General features: G+C 44.0%; 2 protein-coding genes across 4 annotated transcripts in view; one reads left to right on the forward strand and one right to left on the reverse strand.

Annotated features, from left to right (window-relative positions):
• Window positions 1-2,231: 2,231 nt before the first annotated feature.
• Window positions 2,232-6,901, reverse strand: NiPp1 (nuclear inhibitor of protein phosphatase 1). Of its 2 annotated transcripts, none has more exons than XM_037425929.2 (7): window positions 6,804-6,901; window positions 6,477-6,537; window positions 5,939-6,092; window positions 5,359-5,573; window positions 4,130-4,268; window positions 3,222-3,286; window positions 2,232-3,090 (listed from the first exon to the last, which is right to left on the reverse strand). In XM_037425929.2, exons 1-7 carry the CDS (start codon window positions 6,830-6,832, stop codon window positions 2,752-2,754), a joined length of 1,002 nt encoding a protein of 333 aa, XP_037281826.2. In that variant the 5' UTR covers window positions 6,833-6,901; the 3' UTR covers window positions 2,232-2,751. The 2 variants fall into 2 exon arrangements, with proteins under 2 accessions (XP_037281826.2, XP_075751184.1); XM_075895069.1 differs by lacking the exon at window positions 6,804-6,901 and adding an exon at window positions 6,637-6,761.
• Window positions 6,902-7,240: 339 nt separating this feature from the next.
• The window catches only part of LOC119174830 (macoilin), a 30,688-nt gene continuing 25,663 nt past the window's right edge, over window positions 7,241-12,265 (forward strand). For both annotated transcript variants that reach the window (XM_037425926.2, XM_037425928.2), the window contains exon 1: window positions 7,241-7,420. In XM_037425926.2, the coding sequence (XP_037281823.2) occupies window positions 7,341-7,420 (80 nt within the window). In that variant the 5' untranslated portion in view covers window positions 7,241-7,340. The remainder of the gene's footprint in view (window positions 7,421-12,265) is intronic.

Genomic DNA, 12,265 nt, shown 5'->3' on the forward strand with positions numbered 1-12,265 from the left:
CAGTCAGTACATATCAATAATTCCATTTCCGCCCCCCTCCCTGTAACATCTGGCGTTCCACAGGGCAGCGTCTTAGGCCCTCTGCTGTTTCTTATTTATATAAATGACCTCCCTCTACATGTTTCCTCTCAAATCCGAATGTTCGCAGATGATTGTGTCATCTACCGTACAATCACTAACAATGCTGACCACGCTATTCTGCAAGAAGATCTCAACAATATTCAGGATTGGTGCAACGAATGGCTGATGACCCTCAACCCCAACAAATGCAAGGTAGTATGTTTCACTCGCCGTCTTCAGCCATTATACACACCTTACACTATTGCTAACACTTCATTAGAAACAGTGGATACATTCAAGTACCTTGGTGTCACACTCTCACATGACTTAAACTGGTCGCCTCATATAGCATGCATTACCGCCTCGGCCAACCAAACCCTGGGATTTCTAAAACGCCACCTGCGTCATGCACCACGCCACGTAAAACTTCTAGCATATAAGTCACTCGTACTCCCGAAACTAGAATACGCTTCTCCCATATGGTCACCTCATCAAGCATGTCTTATCAATACCCTAGAAGCCATTCAGAATCGCGCAGTAAGGTTTATTCAATCGTCATATTCCTATAACATCAGCATATCTTTACTAAAAACACAGTCTGGTTTAAACACGCTATCATACCGGCGCCGCATTGATTCATTAATCCTTTTTCACAAGTTTTTCTACAGCTCGCTTCATCATGCCCCATATATTTTGGCCCCGCCACCGCGCACATCGCTGCGCACAGGGCACCACTTGCAAGTTTCTCGTCCACGCAGCCGCACTACAACATTTTCTGCATCTTTCTTTTGTCGATCATCAGTTGACTGGAACGGCCTGCCCCGCCATATCGTCGAAACCACCTGCTCATCATCATTTTCGGTAAAACTAAAATCTGCTGTTTTTCAATAAATGTATGTAGCCACTATTTTGTAAAAAAATGTGTGTTAACCCCACCCCTTATGTAATACCTCCAGTACGGGGTCTTTAAGGAAAATAAAGTGAAGAAGTGAAGTGAAGTGAATATAAGCAACTTTTCCACTTGCAGCAAATCATTTGTATTGCACTACAGTGCACTATCTTGTCCTAAATGGGCCCTCGAGGCCAGATCTGCTGCTTACACGTATGCGAGAGGGGTAATGTGCAAACACATAACTTTAAAAGGGTTTTAACAGAGTTTAAAGGGAATGAAAACCCCAACCAAATCATATTTTTTTCAAATATCAACCGTTTTATAGGAATGCTCGTTGATAAACCTTGTGGCATTTATGTTGGAGAACCAAAAGTGCATATAACCGATGCTCACCTGTTTGTCAGCTGAACGTTTACATTTGCGTACATTTACCAGCTGAAGCTTTACTTTTGAGGGGTAACGGGGCGACTCCTTGCATATTCAGTATTTGCCCATGAGCACTTGAAAGGTTCACTTGTATAGTGCAAAATAGCAACTTTATACGTAATATATAGACATTACAGCATTCACATACTACATATTTATGCACCCAGAATCTCTCAGCCTAATCATTCCCTTAAAACGGTGATGTTGCCTCGAGGGAACAAATCAAGCTGAAGGGCACACAGATTTATTGCAACTGTCACGTGCACAGGTGGCAAGTTCACAATAAAACGCTCTTTAATTCACGTGTACAAAGAGATTTGATGATGTCCTATGTGTATAATGTACAGCAGTCATGTTGTAGAGCGGTTAACTTCAAACTGAACATGATGAGGGATGACAGTGCTCTGATGACGCACATGCTGTGATTGGCGTTGTGTGATTATTTTTTTAGACTGTGCAAACTTTCAGAAATATCACTCGCTGCAGCTAGCATAATTCGACTACAATCGTGTTACTGCACTTAAGGACTGGCCTCTTTTAAAAAAAAATTACATGCTAATTACGAATAATTGTCACGAAACAAAACTATTTTGAACTCATGATCAAAGGCACCAAATGCCCACGGGTGTACTAACCCCTTCACCACCATAATATCCGGTTTATGACATAGGTAAAATGATGGTACTGCCTTTGACCTTGATCAATAACATCTTCATCAATTGTCCTAAATACTGTAGCTGAACCTGTGCTTACAATGTACATGCGCTACCACCAAATAATAATTTTTGTTCAGCATTGGCCTGTGAATGTAGAGGCCAACGCTCGTTTTTGGACAATGTCATTTAGACAAATACAGTAGTTCAAATAATGTAATGGAATTACATCACAAACAAAAGCTGTACAGCTTTAAAAAATCCCAGCACATTAACTTCACCAATATTATGTGTGGGTACCTATGACAAGCAATGCACAAATTCTACCACGAACAGTGTAACAGTTGTTCCAACAGGACCACCCGAAAACAGCCAAGTGGTGTACGTTCAGCGACACAATCTTTCACAACTGCTCCACCGCGACATGGCAATGCCAATCACAAGAAGAGACGAGCCGCCAAGCAGCACACCGGTGTTCCGCCTGCAGGCAGTAGCTGTCCTGAGTGTCCATAGTACAGCTGTGCTGCTGGTGTCAATCGTTTCTTGTATCTGCCGACCAAAAGACAGAGCAGCGCACGAATATGTTGAGGCACTTGTTGCAGCCAGCGCACATTTTCCACGCGCTAGTCCAGTGCCTTTTTGGCAGTTAACCACGAGCATAACTGTTCTTCCCGTAGTACAGAAATTGAGGCCAGTGGTGCCACACAACAATCCTCCCCTTCACATGAGTAATGAAGGCACTGGCTTCTTTCCGGGCCATGCTTCCTTGGCGTACTTTTTCTTCTTGGGTTCCGGTGGTAGGTTGGCATCTGCGGCAGCTGGATGCACTGTTACTATTGGCGCAGCAGCAGGGTTCTCTACAGGAGCACCGGCTGGCTCGATTTCGGGTGCAGGATTTGGCAGGTGAAGTCCAAGCTTAGCTGAAAGCATTGGCGAGAAGATGGTACTTAGGTGAGAGACGTGCGTAGATTCGGGCTTTGAGTAAAGGTGCATGTTGCTCGACTTGTCCGAGTCGGGCAGCAGAGTGCTCAATGGGTCTCCGGTGTCCATCTTTGCCTTCTGCATGCAATGAAAACAGTGTACATAATCACATGTTCCATTGGCACAGTGTAAGCAAGACTGTTAGGCTAGTGATTCACAAGATCCATTTGCCGAGATGGCCATGTGATAGGTAGCATCTAGGACTGTACCTTTTTTGGGATGACTGCAGTGTGGACCAAGTTGCGAAACCTTCCAATTGACGGGTCCACATCCTCTGCAACAAGAGCAGCAGCCATGTCAGGTACAGTACTGCAAGTGACACACTATACACTCGGAATCAGCTGCTCAGGTCCGTACTACAGTCAAATAAATCGCTGACGAGCAAAAGATTAACTTGACCAGTATTGCGACACGGCAAATATGTGTGCGCTTACACATGAACTAAACGACAATAAAATGTACACACAGAGAGAATAACATTGAGACACAAAACCTTGTGAGAAAAGAGCCTGCAATCGTACATGAACACATGGTAGCACTGCATGAAAGAAAACGGAGCCACCGGAAGTCACCAGTGCAATAGGCCCTTTCCATAATCTGCACATGCGCTTCCTTGTGCTGCATACTTGCCCTACTTATGGCAGCACCTGTCTTGCTTCAAATGGAAACAAGGTCTTAGTTGAGTATGCTGCAGCTCGTCTATTATGTGCATTAATGTCAAGAGAGCAGAGCCTACATTTTCCATGTCATAGCACAAGTAAACTGGGCTTGAACACTTTGTTTTCAGAAAGTGAGTAGCCATTATTACTCGCCCAAACGGCATAGCAGGAAAGCTAGCTTTACAGTTATGAAAAGGGTCTATTGTTGGTAGTGCCAACTGTGATACTTCACCCAATGTGGAAAGCATGTCAGATTCTCGCACAGCAAATAGTAGGCATTCAATTTGTGCCTAAAGCCGATAAAAAAAAAAGAAAAATGTGATTTCTATTTTATTTCGAAAGCACAGAAAATGAGGACTGCTAACTGAACTTGTTTATGGCCAATTGTTGACTTCAAATGTTTCAATAAGTCAACCTGCTAACAGTGTGTCAGCTGGCGAGAGTGAATGTGGGCTTACCCGGATTAATAACGTCTTCCTCCTCATTGAACTTGACGCTGAGGTTCTTCTGCTTCCTGTTTGGAGGTTTCAGCTCTTCATCAGGGATACCGAGCATCGTTATTCTCCGGTTGTGGGCAGTGTTGTATTCGGTTAAATTCTGCAATAATGAGACATGCAGCTTGTACTCAGGCTCACATTTGGCCATCACAGTGCATCCCTGAATGACAGTGTCAGACAAATGTTAACTCGAGGATTGTTGACATTACAACTTTGAAATAGTACCCCAAGAATAAATTTTACGGTAGTAGACACCCAAGCACAGCACAGCCTTTTCACTGGTGGAAATGGCACATAAAAAGGCCAGCCAAAACTAAACTACGCTTTAGCTCATTTCCTTATGAGCTAGTAGTATATACCAATGAAGCTATTTATGGCAAATATGCAGCATCGGCAATACATGGAATAAATTTGTCACTAGCAGCCTTCTATCAGCATTTGAGCAAGTTACATGTGTACATGGTGGTTCTTGTTACGACATACACCTATGCATGCCACCTCTGCGCTCTCTCTCTATAACTTCTCAGAGGTAATACAGAGGAGCCACAAATTTTAGGTCATACCTTCGTCACAAGTGATTTATGTCAATTGGTCATTACAGTGTCTCTTCTCGTTTGGTTAAATTAATAAGAACAAATATATCTGCAAGCTTCTTTTGTCACTCGTGCTTGTATGTATGTCAAATTTAAGATATCTTCCACGGAGGTTTCTGTATATGCACTACTGGAAACTTTTTATGTAGGCAAATTGTTTTTGTATTTGGCCGTCAAGCTGGTACGTCAAAATTCTTCATTTGCCTTGATTGGCTTATCACCTACAATACACAGCTAGCTGATCCCAATCATAAGACAAGTGAAAGACACCCGCACCACTGACAAAGTGCGACAAGCAACAGCAATAAAATAAGTTTTGGTCCCATTTTTGAAAGCTAACCCCACAAACAAAGTGAACACCCCCCCCACCCCCCTCAACCCTTTTTTCGTGAGTACACAAGCCAGCTCATCTCTCACATGACGAAACTTCACAGCGCACACAACGGAGGTCAAAAGAAGAAAACACGGGACACACGAGCAATTTCCCTGGGCTTGCTGTGTCCCGTGTTTTCTTCTTTTGTCCCTGCATGTGTGCACCATTAAGTTTCTATGTTGCAATATTAACTAGCCCCACCAAGCGATCGCCGTGAATCTCACATCAAGCTCGGTCTCCGTCTCGGGGAGGCCGAGAAGACCACCTTCCACTTCCTCCATCACGGTTGAATCGTCGCCTTGCCGCGCGGCCACCTTCTGGGGCCGTTCACGCAGGATGTAGAGGCGCGTGGACGCACCGAAGTGGAACTTGCTGTCCACGGGCAGCTGGGTGGGCTTGTGCTGCTCGAGCCGAATGGTGCCAATGAATGTTCCATGTGCTGGAACAGACAGGCAGACATGTTCAGTACACAGCACTGCACTCAGAGAGCCAGGACTGGTACAAAGACTGCAATAAGCATTTCCGCATTCGTTGCATCAGAAACACTTCTACAACATTCATGCAGCTTTCAATTGATTAACAAGTGTAAATGTACACTATTGTGGAATTAATGTAGCAACCCCGATAGTACATAGACTGTGAATGACCAGCTTGAATACGATGTGCACGAAAATAAAGGACAATGGGGCGTCATTGGCCTGCTGTCTGTAACTTCTTTCGTTGCAGCGATATAGTTGTGTATTTACTTTCAAACCAATTGCCAGCTCAGCTTTTTCTGCATTAAATATTAAAACACGTACTTACTGCTTCCCAGGTCGACCAGGAATGCCCTCTGCAGGTGTTTGTGATAGACAAGCGCAGCGTGGACACGAGAACACGACTGGTGGTCGATGACGAAGTCGTTCAGATCTGGGTTCCGTCCGAACAAGTAGCATTTCTTCTCATCTATCATGAGTTTCTGGGAACGCAAAATACGGAGGGCATTAACATTTCTACAGGACAGCATGGAACTCTGCCCGAGCTACTTCAGTGTGCGACGACGGCACAGTAAAAAAAAACAATCTATTATCGTGGTCCGGGCTCGGCGAGGGCGGAGCAAGAAACAGTGAGAACGCAAGCAGAATATAACGGATATAGCGTTGCGGCCATCATCTCTTCGTTGCCTCAAACCCACAAATCGTGCACGCTCCAAACTCTACTGCACGAAAGGAAACAACAATCAGCTGCGCATCGCAACGTGGGCTAGTTGCAACGAAGCTTCACGAATAGACAAACGCGTTTATCGTAGCGCGCGCACCCACCCAAAAATATACCTCTTTTGGGGCCGGCAGCGGGTTCTCACCTGTATAAGCTTCTCGCCTTTCAGAACGTCAAGATGCAATCCGACAGGAGGCTTTCCGGCCCTGGAAACGGGAGACAGTTTACGCTACGACACTAATGACCATAACCACGCGCCGCACATACGAAAATAGAAGCGCCGAAGCACAAGACTGACACCGTACCACTTCCACAACACTTGGCCACATGCCATAAAACGTCCAATCGGTAACACTGAACGGGACAACTTATGCTGTGACGAAAGTATGTCAAGCTTAACGCTTAGCACAATTATTTCCGCGGCTTTAAGTGGCCGCCCAGGTGGTTTATAGAGCAAAAAGTGTGTTCTTACCAAGACGGTACATCGTAGTGATTCGCCATCTTACATTTTGATCACCGTTGCCGACAGATGTTTCTCAAGTTGAACCAAGTCACGCCTTCTTAATTTAAATCAATCACCCACGTAACTTGCATGAAAAGACTTTGAATACATTGTAACCGCTGTAACTATTACTAAACAAAAACTTGATTTGCAGTTTTCATAATTGTATTTACATATTTGCATAAAATTTTGCGTGTGAAATATAATTCCATAAAAATTTTTAAAAATTGTGATTTTGTTATTGTTTGAAAATTTTGCCGCAAACACGTTTCTGTGAGTTGCGTGTTTTACAATTTAAAAAAAAAATTTGAGGCAACGTTACTTTCAGTGGCGTCACTATGACGTATTGTAGCATGCGCATTGGGGGTGTGTTATGCGCGCGCTGGGACAACAAAAGAAAACAAATAAAACATACTGAAACGGTGTGGTGCATCTGCTGTTTTCGTATATATTTGTGTGTAGCCGCGAGGATATCGAAATAGCCTAACTGTGCTGGTATACGGAAATATGAAGAGACGGAATGCCGAGTGCGGGAAAATCAGACGACCCGGCAAGCGAGCGAAAATAACCGAAGGCATTTACGGCAGGTAAGATCCCCCAAAAAACCATTGCTTAACTATAGGCCTAATGGCGCTCAATACGGCGCGTCTTTGCACGGCAACGCGATGCTTTGACGACGGTACGATACACGTACCGGGCACTGTTCGAGTCGTGCCGCAGCGTCCGGGGCAGAATGAGAAGGCTGAAATAGCCGCAAGCTTTTCGAAGCGGGCTGCGGCGCGCGTCGGAAGCCGCCGATTGCGGTGCACGAGTCTGCTCGGCTCCCGAGTGGTCGCAGCGCTAAACGTCACCGATGCAGACCGTAAAATGCGTTTCCCACGACTAACGTCGCGCCGCGATCGAGCTTCGAGTACGCGCGACATTGAGGTGGCACGGAAAGGCGCGCCTCCTGCATGCTATGCTTGTTACCGGGGCACGCCAAGAGCGCGAAAAAAAAAAAAAATGCCCCGTTTTGTCCCGATGAGTTGTTCGCCGAATACACGTTCTTTTATTCCTCCGGTACGCTTAGCGGCCGTCGCGAACCTCTCTGGCGCGGCGGGAATCGGTAAAGTCCGTGTGTGCGGCGTCAGAAGTTGTCTAAACGCGGATGTAAACAGAAGAACGTGCTCTGACCGACCCCCGTACGAAGGAACGTGGTCCGTGCGTTGGCGGAACATCTGCCGCTTTTACGCAGGCCCTCTCTTTACCAGCGTTCGTGCTCGAGGCCGAGTATACTTGCAGATGCTCACTTAAGGAACTCTATTGTGACACGAGCGCTTCGCTTTCGGAGCTCTTAGTGGCGCGTCCGCCGCGCTGGCCGATAGCCCGCCGTGGTGCCCTGATAAGCACGGAGAGGTATCCGCTTTCAAAACAGCTGCGCGGCACGCTACGAAAACCGGAACACAAACGGATAATCATAAGTCGTTGCCTCTTTGACAAGTAGATCCATATCGCTTTGACGTTCATAATGGGAAGCGCTTTGCGGTGCGACGGGAAAACGCGGATTTTGAGCTCCGAGCTTAAAGTAGGTTGAGTTCGCCAAACGTGCGTTTTGGTGTGGTTACAGTTCGTCAGTCATAACTGATCCATCGCGTGGCAGCTGTTTTCGACTTCAGGAAGTCTTGTGGCATTTCGTGCAGTTTATATGTGTGAGCTTGCGGCAGTAAAAAGCGTCGAACCAGCCGATTGCCTATTTTGGCAGTCGATGATACGACACCCCAGTTAACACCACCATCGAACGACCTGAATGTTGCTGTTGGCAGGCTTTGAATAAATGTTTCAAATATTGAAGCCGCTCTGAGTGCGTACAACTTACCCGTCAATGTAGTTTGTAGGGGCTGCAGTTTGCACGTGTAGCACAGCGAAGCTTTGTCACTTGTGCCTACAGCATAGCACGGGCGCATAAGTGGGAAAGATGCACGAAATTAATTGAAATGTATTACTTTTATGTAGTATGTTATATACAACTTTTCGAAAATGAGCTTGGCAACTTGGTACTGAGCAAATTTTACACTACACCTGTGCCATATTTTATGTGCACTGTTAATTGCTAGATATTCTATACCTTATTACAGTACAGGAAAAAAAAAAGCGACCATTGGTTTGTTTATGTAGATCTTTCATTGATCAGGGGTGCATTTTTCCCCTGCCGCTTTTCTTGAATACTAATATTGATTCAAAATAGGTGCGACTTTGTGCACATTTTTGTCCACATTTGTTTCTTCACAATTGTATTACAGTTACTTCTAATAACATCCCATATACTTCCCTTGGCACAATTGTCTGTTAGTTCTCATTAATATTGTCTCTTCTGTGTGATTGAATGCCTTGGAATACAAGAATACAAATTCTGAAACGTTGACCTGTATAGGAGGGCTGTCATTGCATTATTTCTTTATTATTTTTTTAATATCGTGTTCTGATCATATGATTAGGCATGTGCTGTTTGTGTCAAAAAAGCTAAGAAAAGTTGAAAAAGAAACTACCCTTCGAGGTATTAAAATATAGCCTATTGAATTCTAGTCATTGAATGTATGTGAAGTGGGTGCTGTGTGAAATGTTGTGTCCGCCACAGTGATATAGTAGTCACACTGCTTGGCTGCTTACCCAAAGGTAGCGGGTTCTATCCCGGCTGCGGCAGTTGCGTTTCGACGAAGGCAAAGTGGTCGATGCCCGTGTACTATGCGATGTCAGTGCATATTAAAGAATACCAGATGGTTGAAATTTCCGAAGCCCACCACTACAGCATCTCTCACAATCATATCGCATCGTAGTTTTGGGGACCTAAGCTCCAGGCATTATTAATGGGAGATAATTTGTGCTTGCATGATTGTGCAAGGACGTAAAATTATTGCCTGTTCATTTAAGTTTAGTTGTTTTTTTTCCTCCTATTTTGTTTTGTTACCTTAAGCAGTCAAGTAAAACTGTTTTATGTCTATTCCAATGTGTGTGTGGTTTGAAAAGAAATGAATATTCATTGCTTTTTTGTGTGTGTTATGGCACATTGTGTCTTCTATCTTCATACTGTACGTGTGTCGGGGTAATCAGACAATGGTATGAGCAAATGGTCTATATCTTAAAGAAACTCTAAAGAAAAAGAATGGCTTGGTTAGATTGATAAACTGCACTGTGAGAGGTCTCATGCCATATGTTTCACTACCGTAAGTTTGTTATAAGCAGAGAAAGTCAAGCTCGAAGTTTCATTTTCAAATTTTGTGACGAAATCTCCGCATGTGACATCAAAAATTCAAAATGTATTTTTAGCATTTTGGCAACATTGCCACGATAAAATTTTCTGAAACTTCGTATGCTAAATCTGTGGCACCCACAGATGACAGTGCGCTTAATTTTTATTGATTATAAGCCACGTAAGATGCAGTAGACGCCTTCAAAATCTTGTACGTCACAATGTTTGATGCGGGAGTTTCCACCCGAAATTTTTTTTTTTCGTCCATTATCTCGCTTACCAAGCACCGTGTTGCAATAAGAGTGATGCTTTCGATATTGTGAAATTGCGTTTTACTAATATGGTGAAAAATGGCTTGACTCTTCATTGGCTCTTAAGACAAACAAAACTATAATATCAAGCCATTTAGATGTTGCTATTAACTTTAAAAGATTACCTTAAATGTGATATTTTTGCACATCATTTTAGTGTTGGCTGAGTTTGTCAGAAACGGTTCATGTCAATTCTGGGCACTGGTATTAATAACAACATTCACCACAACCAATGACAATGATTGACTGTAGCTTCTTGCTCACACACATGGTTAAAGTAGTCGCTCAAGACTAAATGGGTCAGTCTCGAGACACCTTGTGAGGCCGCTTCAAAATTAAATGGCCTTTTCAAACAGAAGGTGATGGCAATCAGGCCCCAAAAGTTGAATGTGTGAAAACTTACCAAGAAATACTGACCATTGCACCTTTCGCTGTGATTACTACGTAGCTGAATGTATTTTCAACTGTCTTATCTCGGCTGTGCAAGCAAACAGTGTCTCATCATAATTTTTAGCAATGTTTGCCACTTATGTTCATACGAATACTCACAGTGGCATTCGCTCATCTCAATCACTCACATTGATCCGCACTCACGCACGTTCACACTCGTGTTGATTCATGCTTTCCAGCGCCATCTCACTCATACTTGTGCCTGTGTGTTAACCTGTGTCAACTGTGCATAAATAGATGAACAAATTTAAAAATGAAGTGGAAATGCAACATTTTTATTTCAAGGTGTAATGTAGACGTAATGCATAAAGTGCTCCTTTAGAAAGTGTGCTGTGTTGCTTAAAGGGGCCCTGCAACACTTTTCGAGCATGGTCAGAAAACGGTGCCGATCGGTAGTAGGGGCTCCCGAAAACACGCGAGCCAAATGTTAAAGAGCAGCATGCGACCTTCACTTCACAATAAATGATGATTGCTTGATTGATTTATAGGGTTTAACGTCCCAAAACCACCATATGATTATGAGAGACGCCGTAGTGGAGGGCTCCGGAAATTTTGACCACCTGGGGTTCTTTAACGTGCACCCAAATCTGAGCACACGGGCCTACAACATTTCCCCTTCCATCGGAAATGCAGCCGCCGCAGCCGGGATTCGAACACACAATAAATGAACAAAGTCAGCTAAAAATTGCTTTCTGTTCCCTCGACAAATGGCGGAAGACGCTCAAAAATCACTCGTAGCAAGCCATCTATCATCCATTGGTTGATTTGAACATGGTGCAATCGATCGTTGCAGAGATCGCTGCCGGAGGCCGTCACTTATCCACGCTTGCGCGTGCAATCGCGCTGAAAAAACTGCATTTTCAAACAAACAAAAAAGAAAAAAATGCTCAAGGTCACTAGGTGCGTGTGACGTTTTTTTGTTTGCCCCTCCCATCTCTCCCTACTCAGTTTCCAGCGCTTTCGTCGAGACGAGAGAAGAGAGAATGCGATTCATAACAACGTAAAGGTAGCGCGAAAAGACACAGACAAACTGTACACCTCAAGCGCTTGAATGCGATTGCAGCGTGTGACAAATGTTTAACTCCGCTCGTACTGGAGGGATTCTTATAATTGGCGTTGAATTTGTGAGGTAATAAGCTCTTCCAGTGATTCAATTCCATGGTTACTCAAAAAAAAGTGTTTCAGGGTCCCTTTAAGGTGCACCACTTCTATTTAGAGCACAATCATTTGTTCTCATGTTTTAATAATATATGGCATTTGGAAGAGGCTTCTGATTTGAAGCTTTTTATAAATAACTAGACCTATCTACCTGTCCGTCAGTGCCACTGTCCGTCAGTGCAACATGGCAAAAATTACCGTAATATCGAAATAAAACATCTTATTGGCATTTTCTGACCTTCAAGCTTGCTCACAGCGGTCTCTGCATACAGAAAATTTCTATGGCA

This window comes from Rhipicephalus microplus, chromosome 5 (genome assembly GCF_043290135.1).
Source record: "Rhipicephalus microplus isolate Deutch F79 chromosome 5, USDA_Rmic, whole genome shotgun sequence".
Classification (NCBI taxonomy): domain Eukaryota; kingdom Metazoa; phylum Arthropoda; class Arachnida; order Ixodida; family Ixodidae; genus Rhipicephalus; species Rhipicephalus microplus.

Coding starts and splice junctions, on each gene's coding strand:
- NiPp1 (XM_037425929.2), bottom strand. CDS start 6,832: ATGGCGAATCACTACGATGTACCGTCTTG. Junction 4,269..5,358: donor AGACGGAGACCGAGCTTGAT/GTGAGATTCACG, acceptor TCATTATTGCAG/AATTTAACCGAATACAACAC. Junction 3,287..4,129: donor GGAAGACGTTATTAATCCGG/GTAAGCCCACAT, acceptor CTCTTGTTGCAG/AGGATGTGGACCCGTCAATT.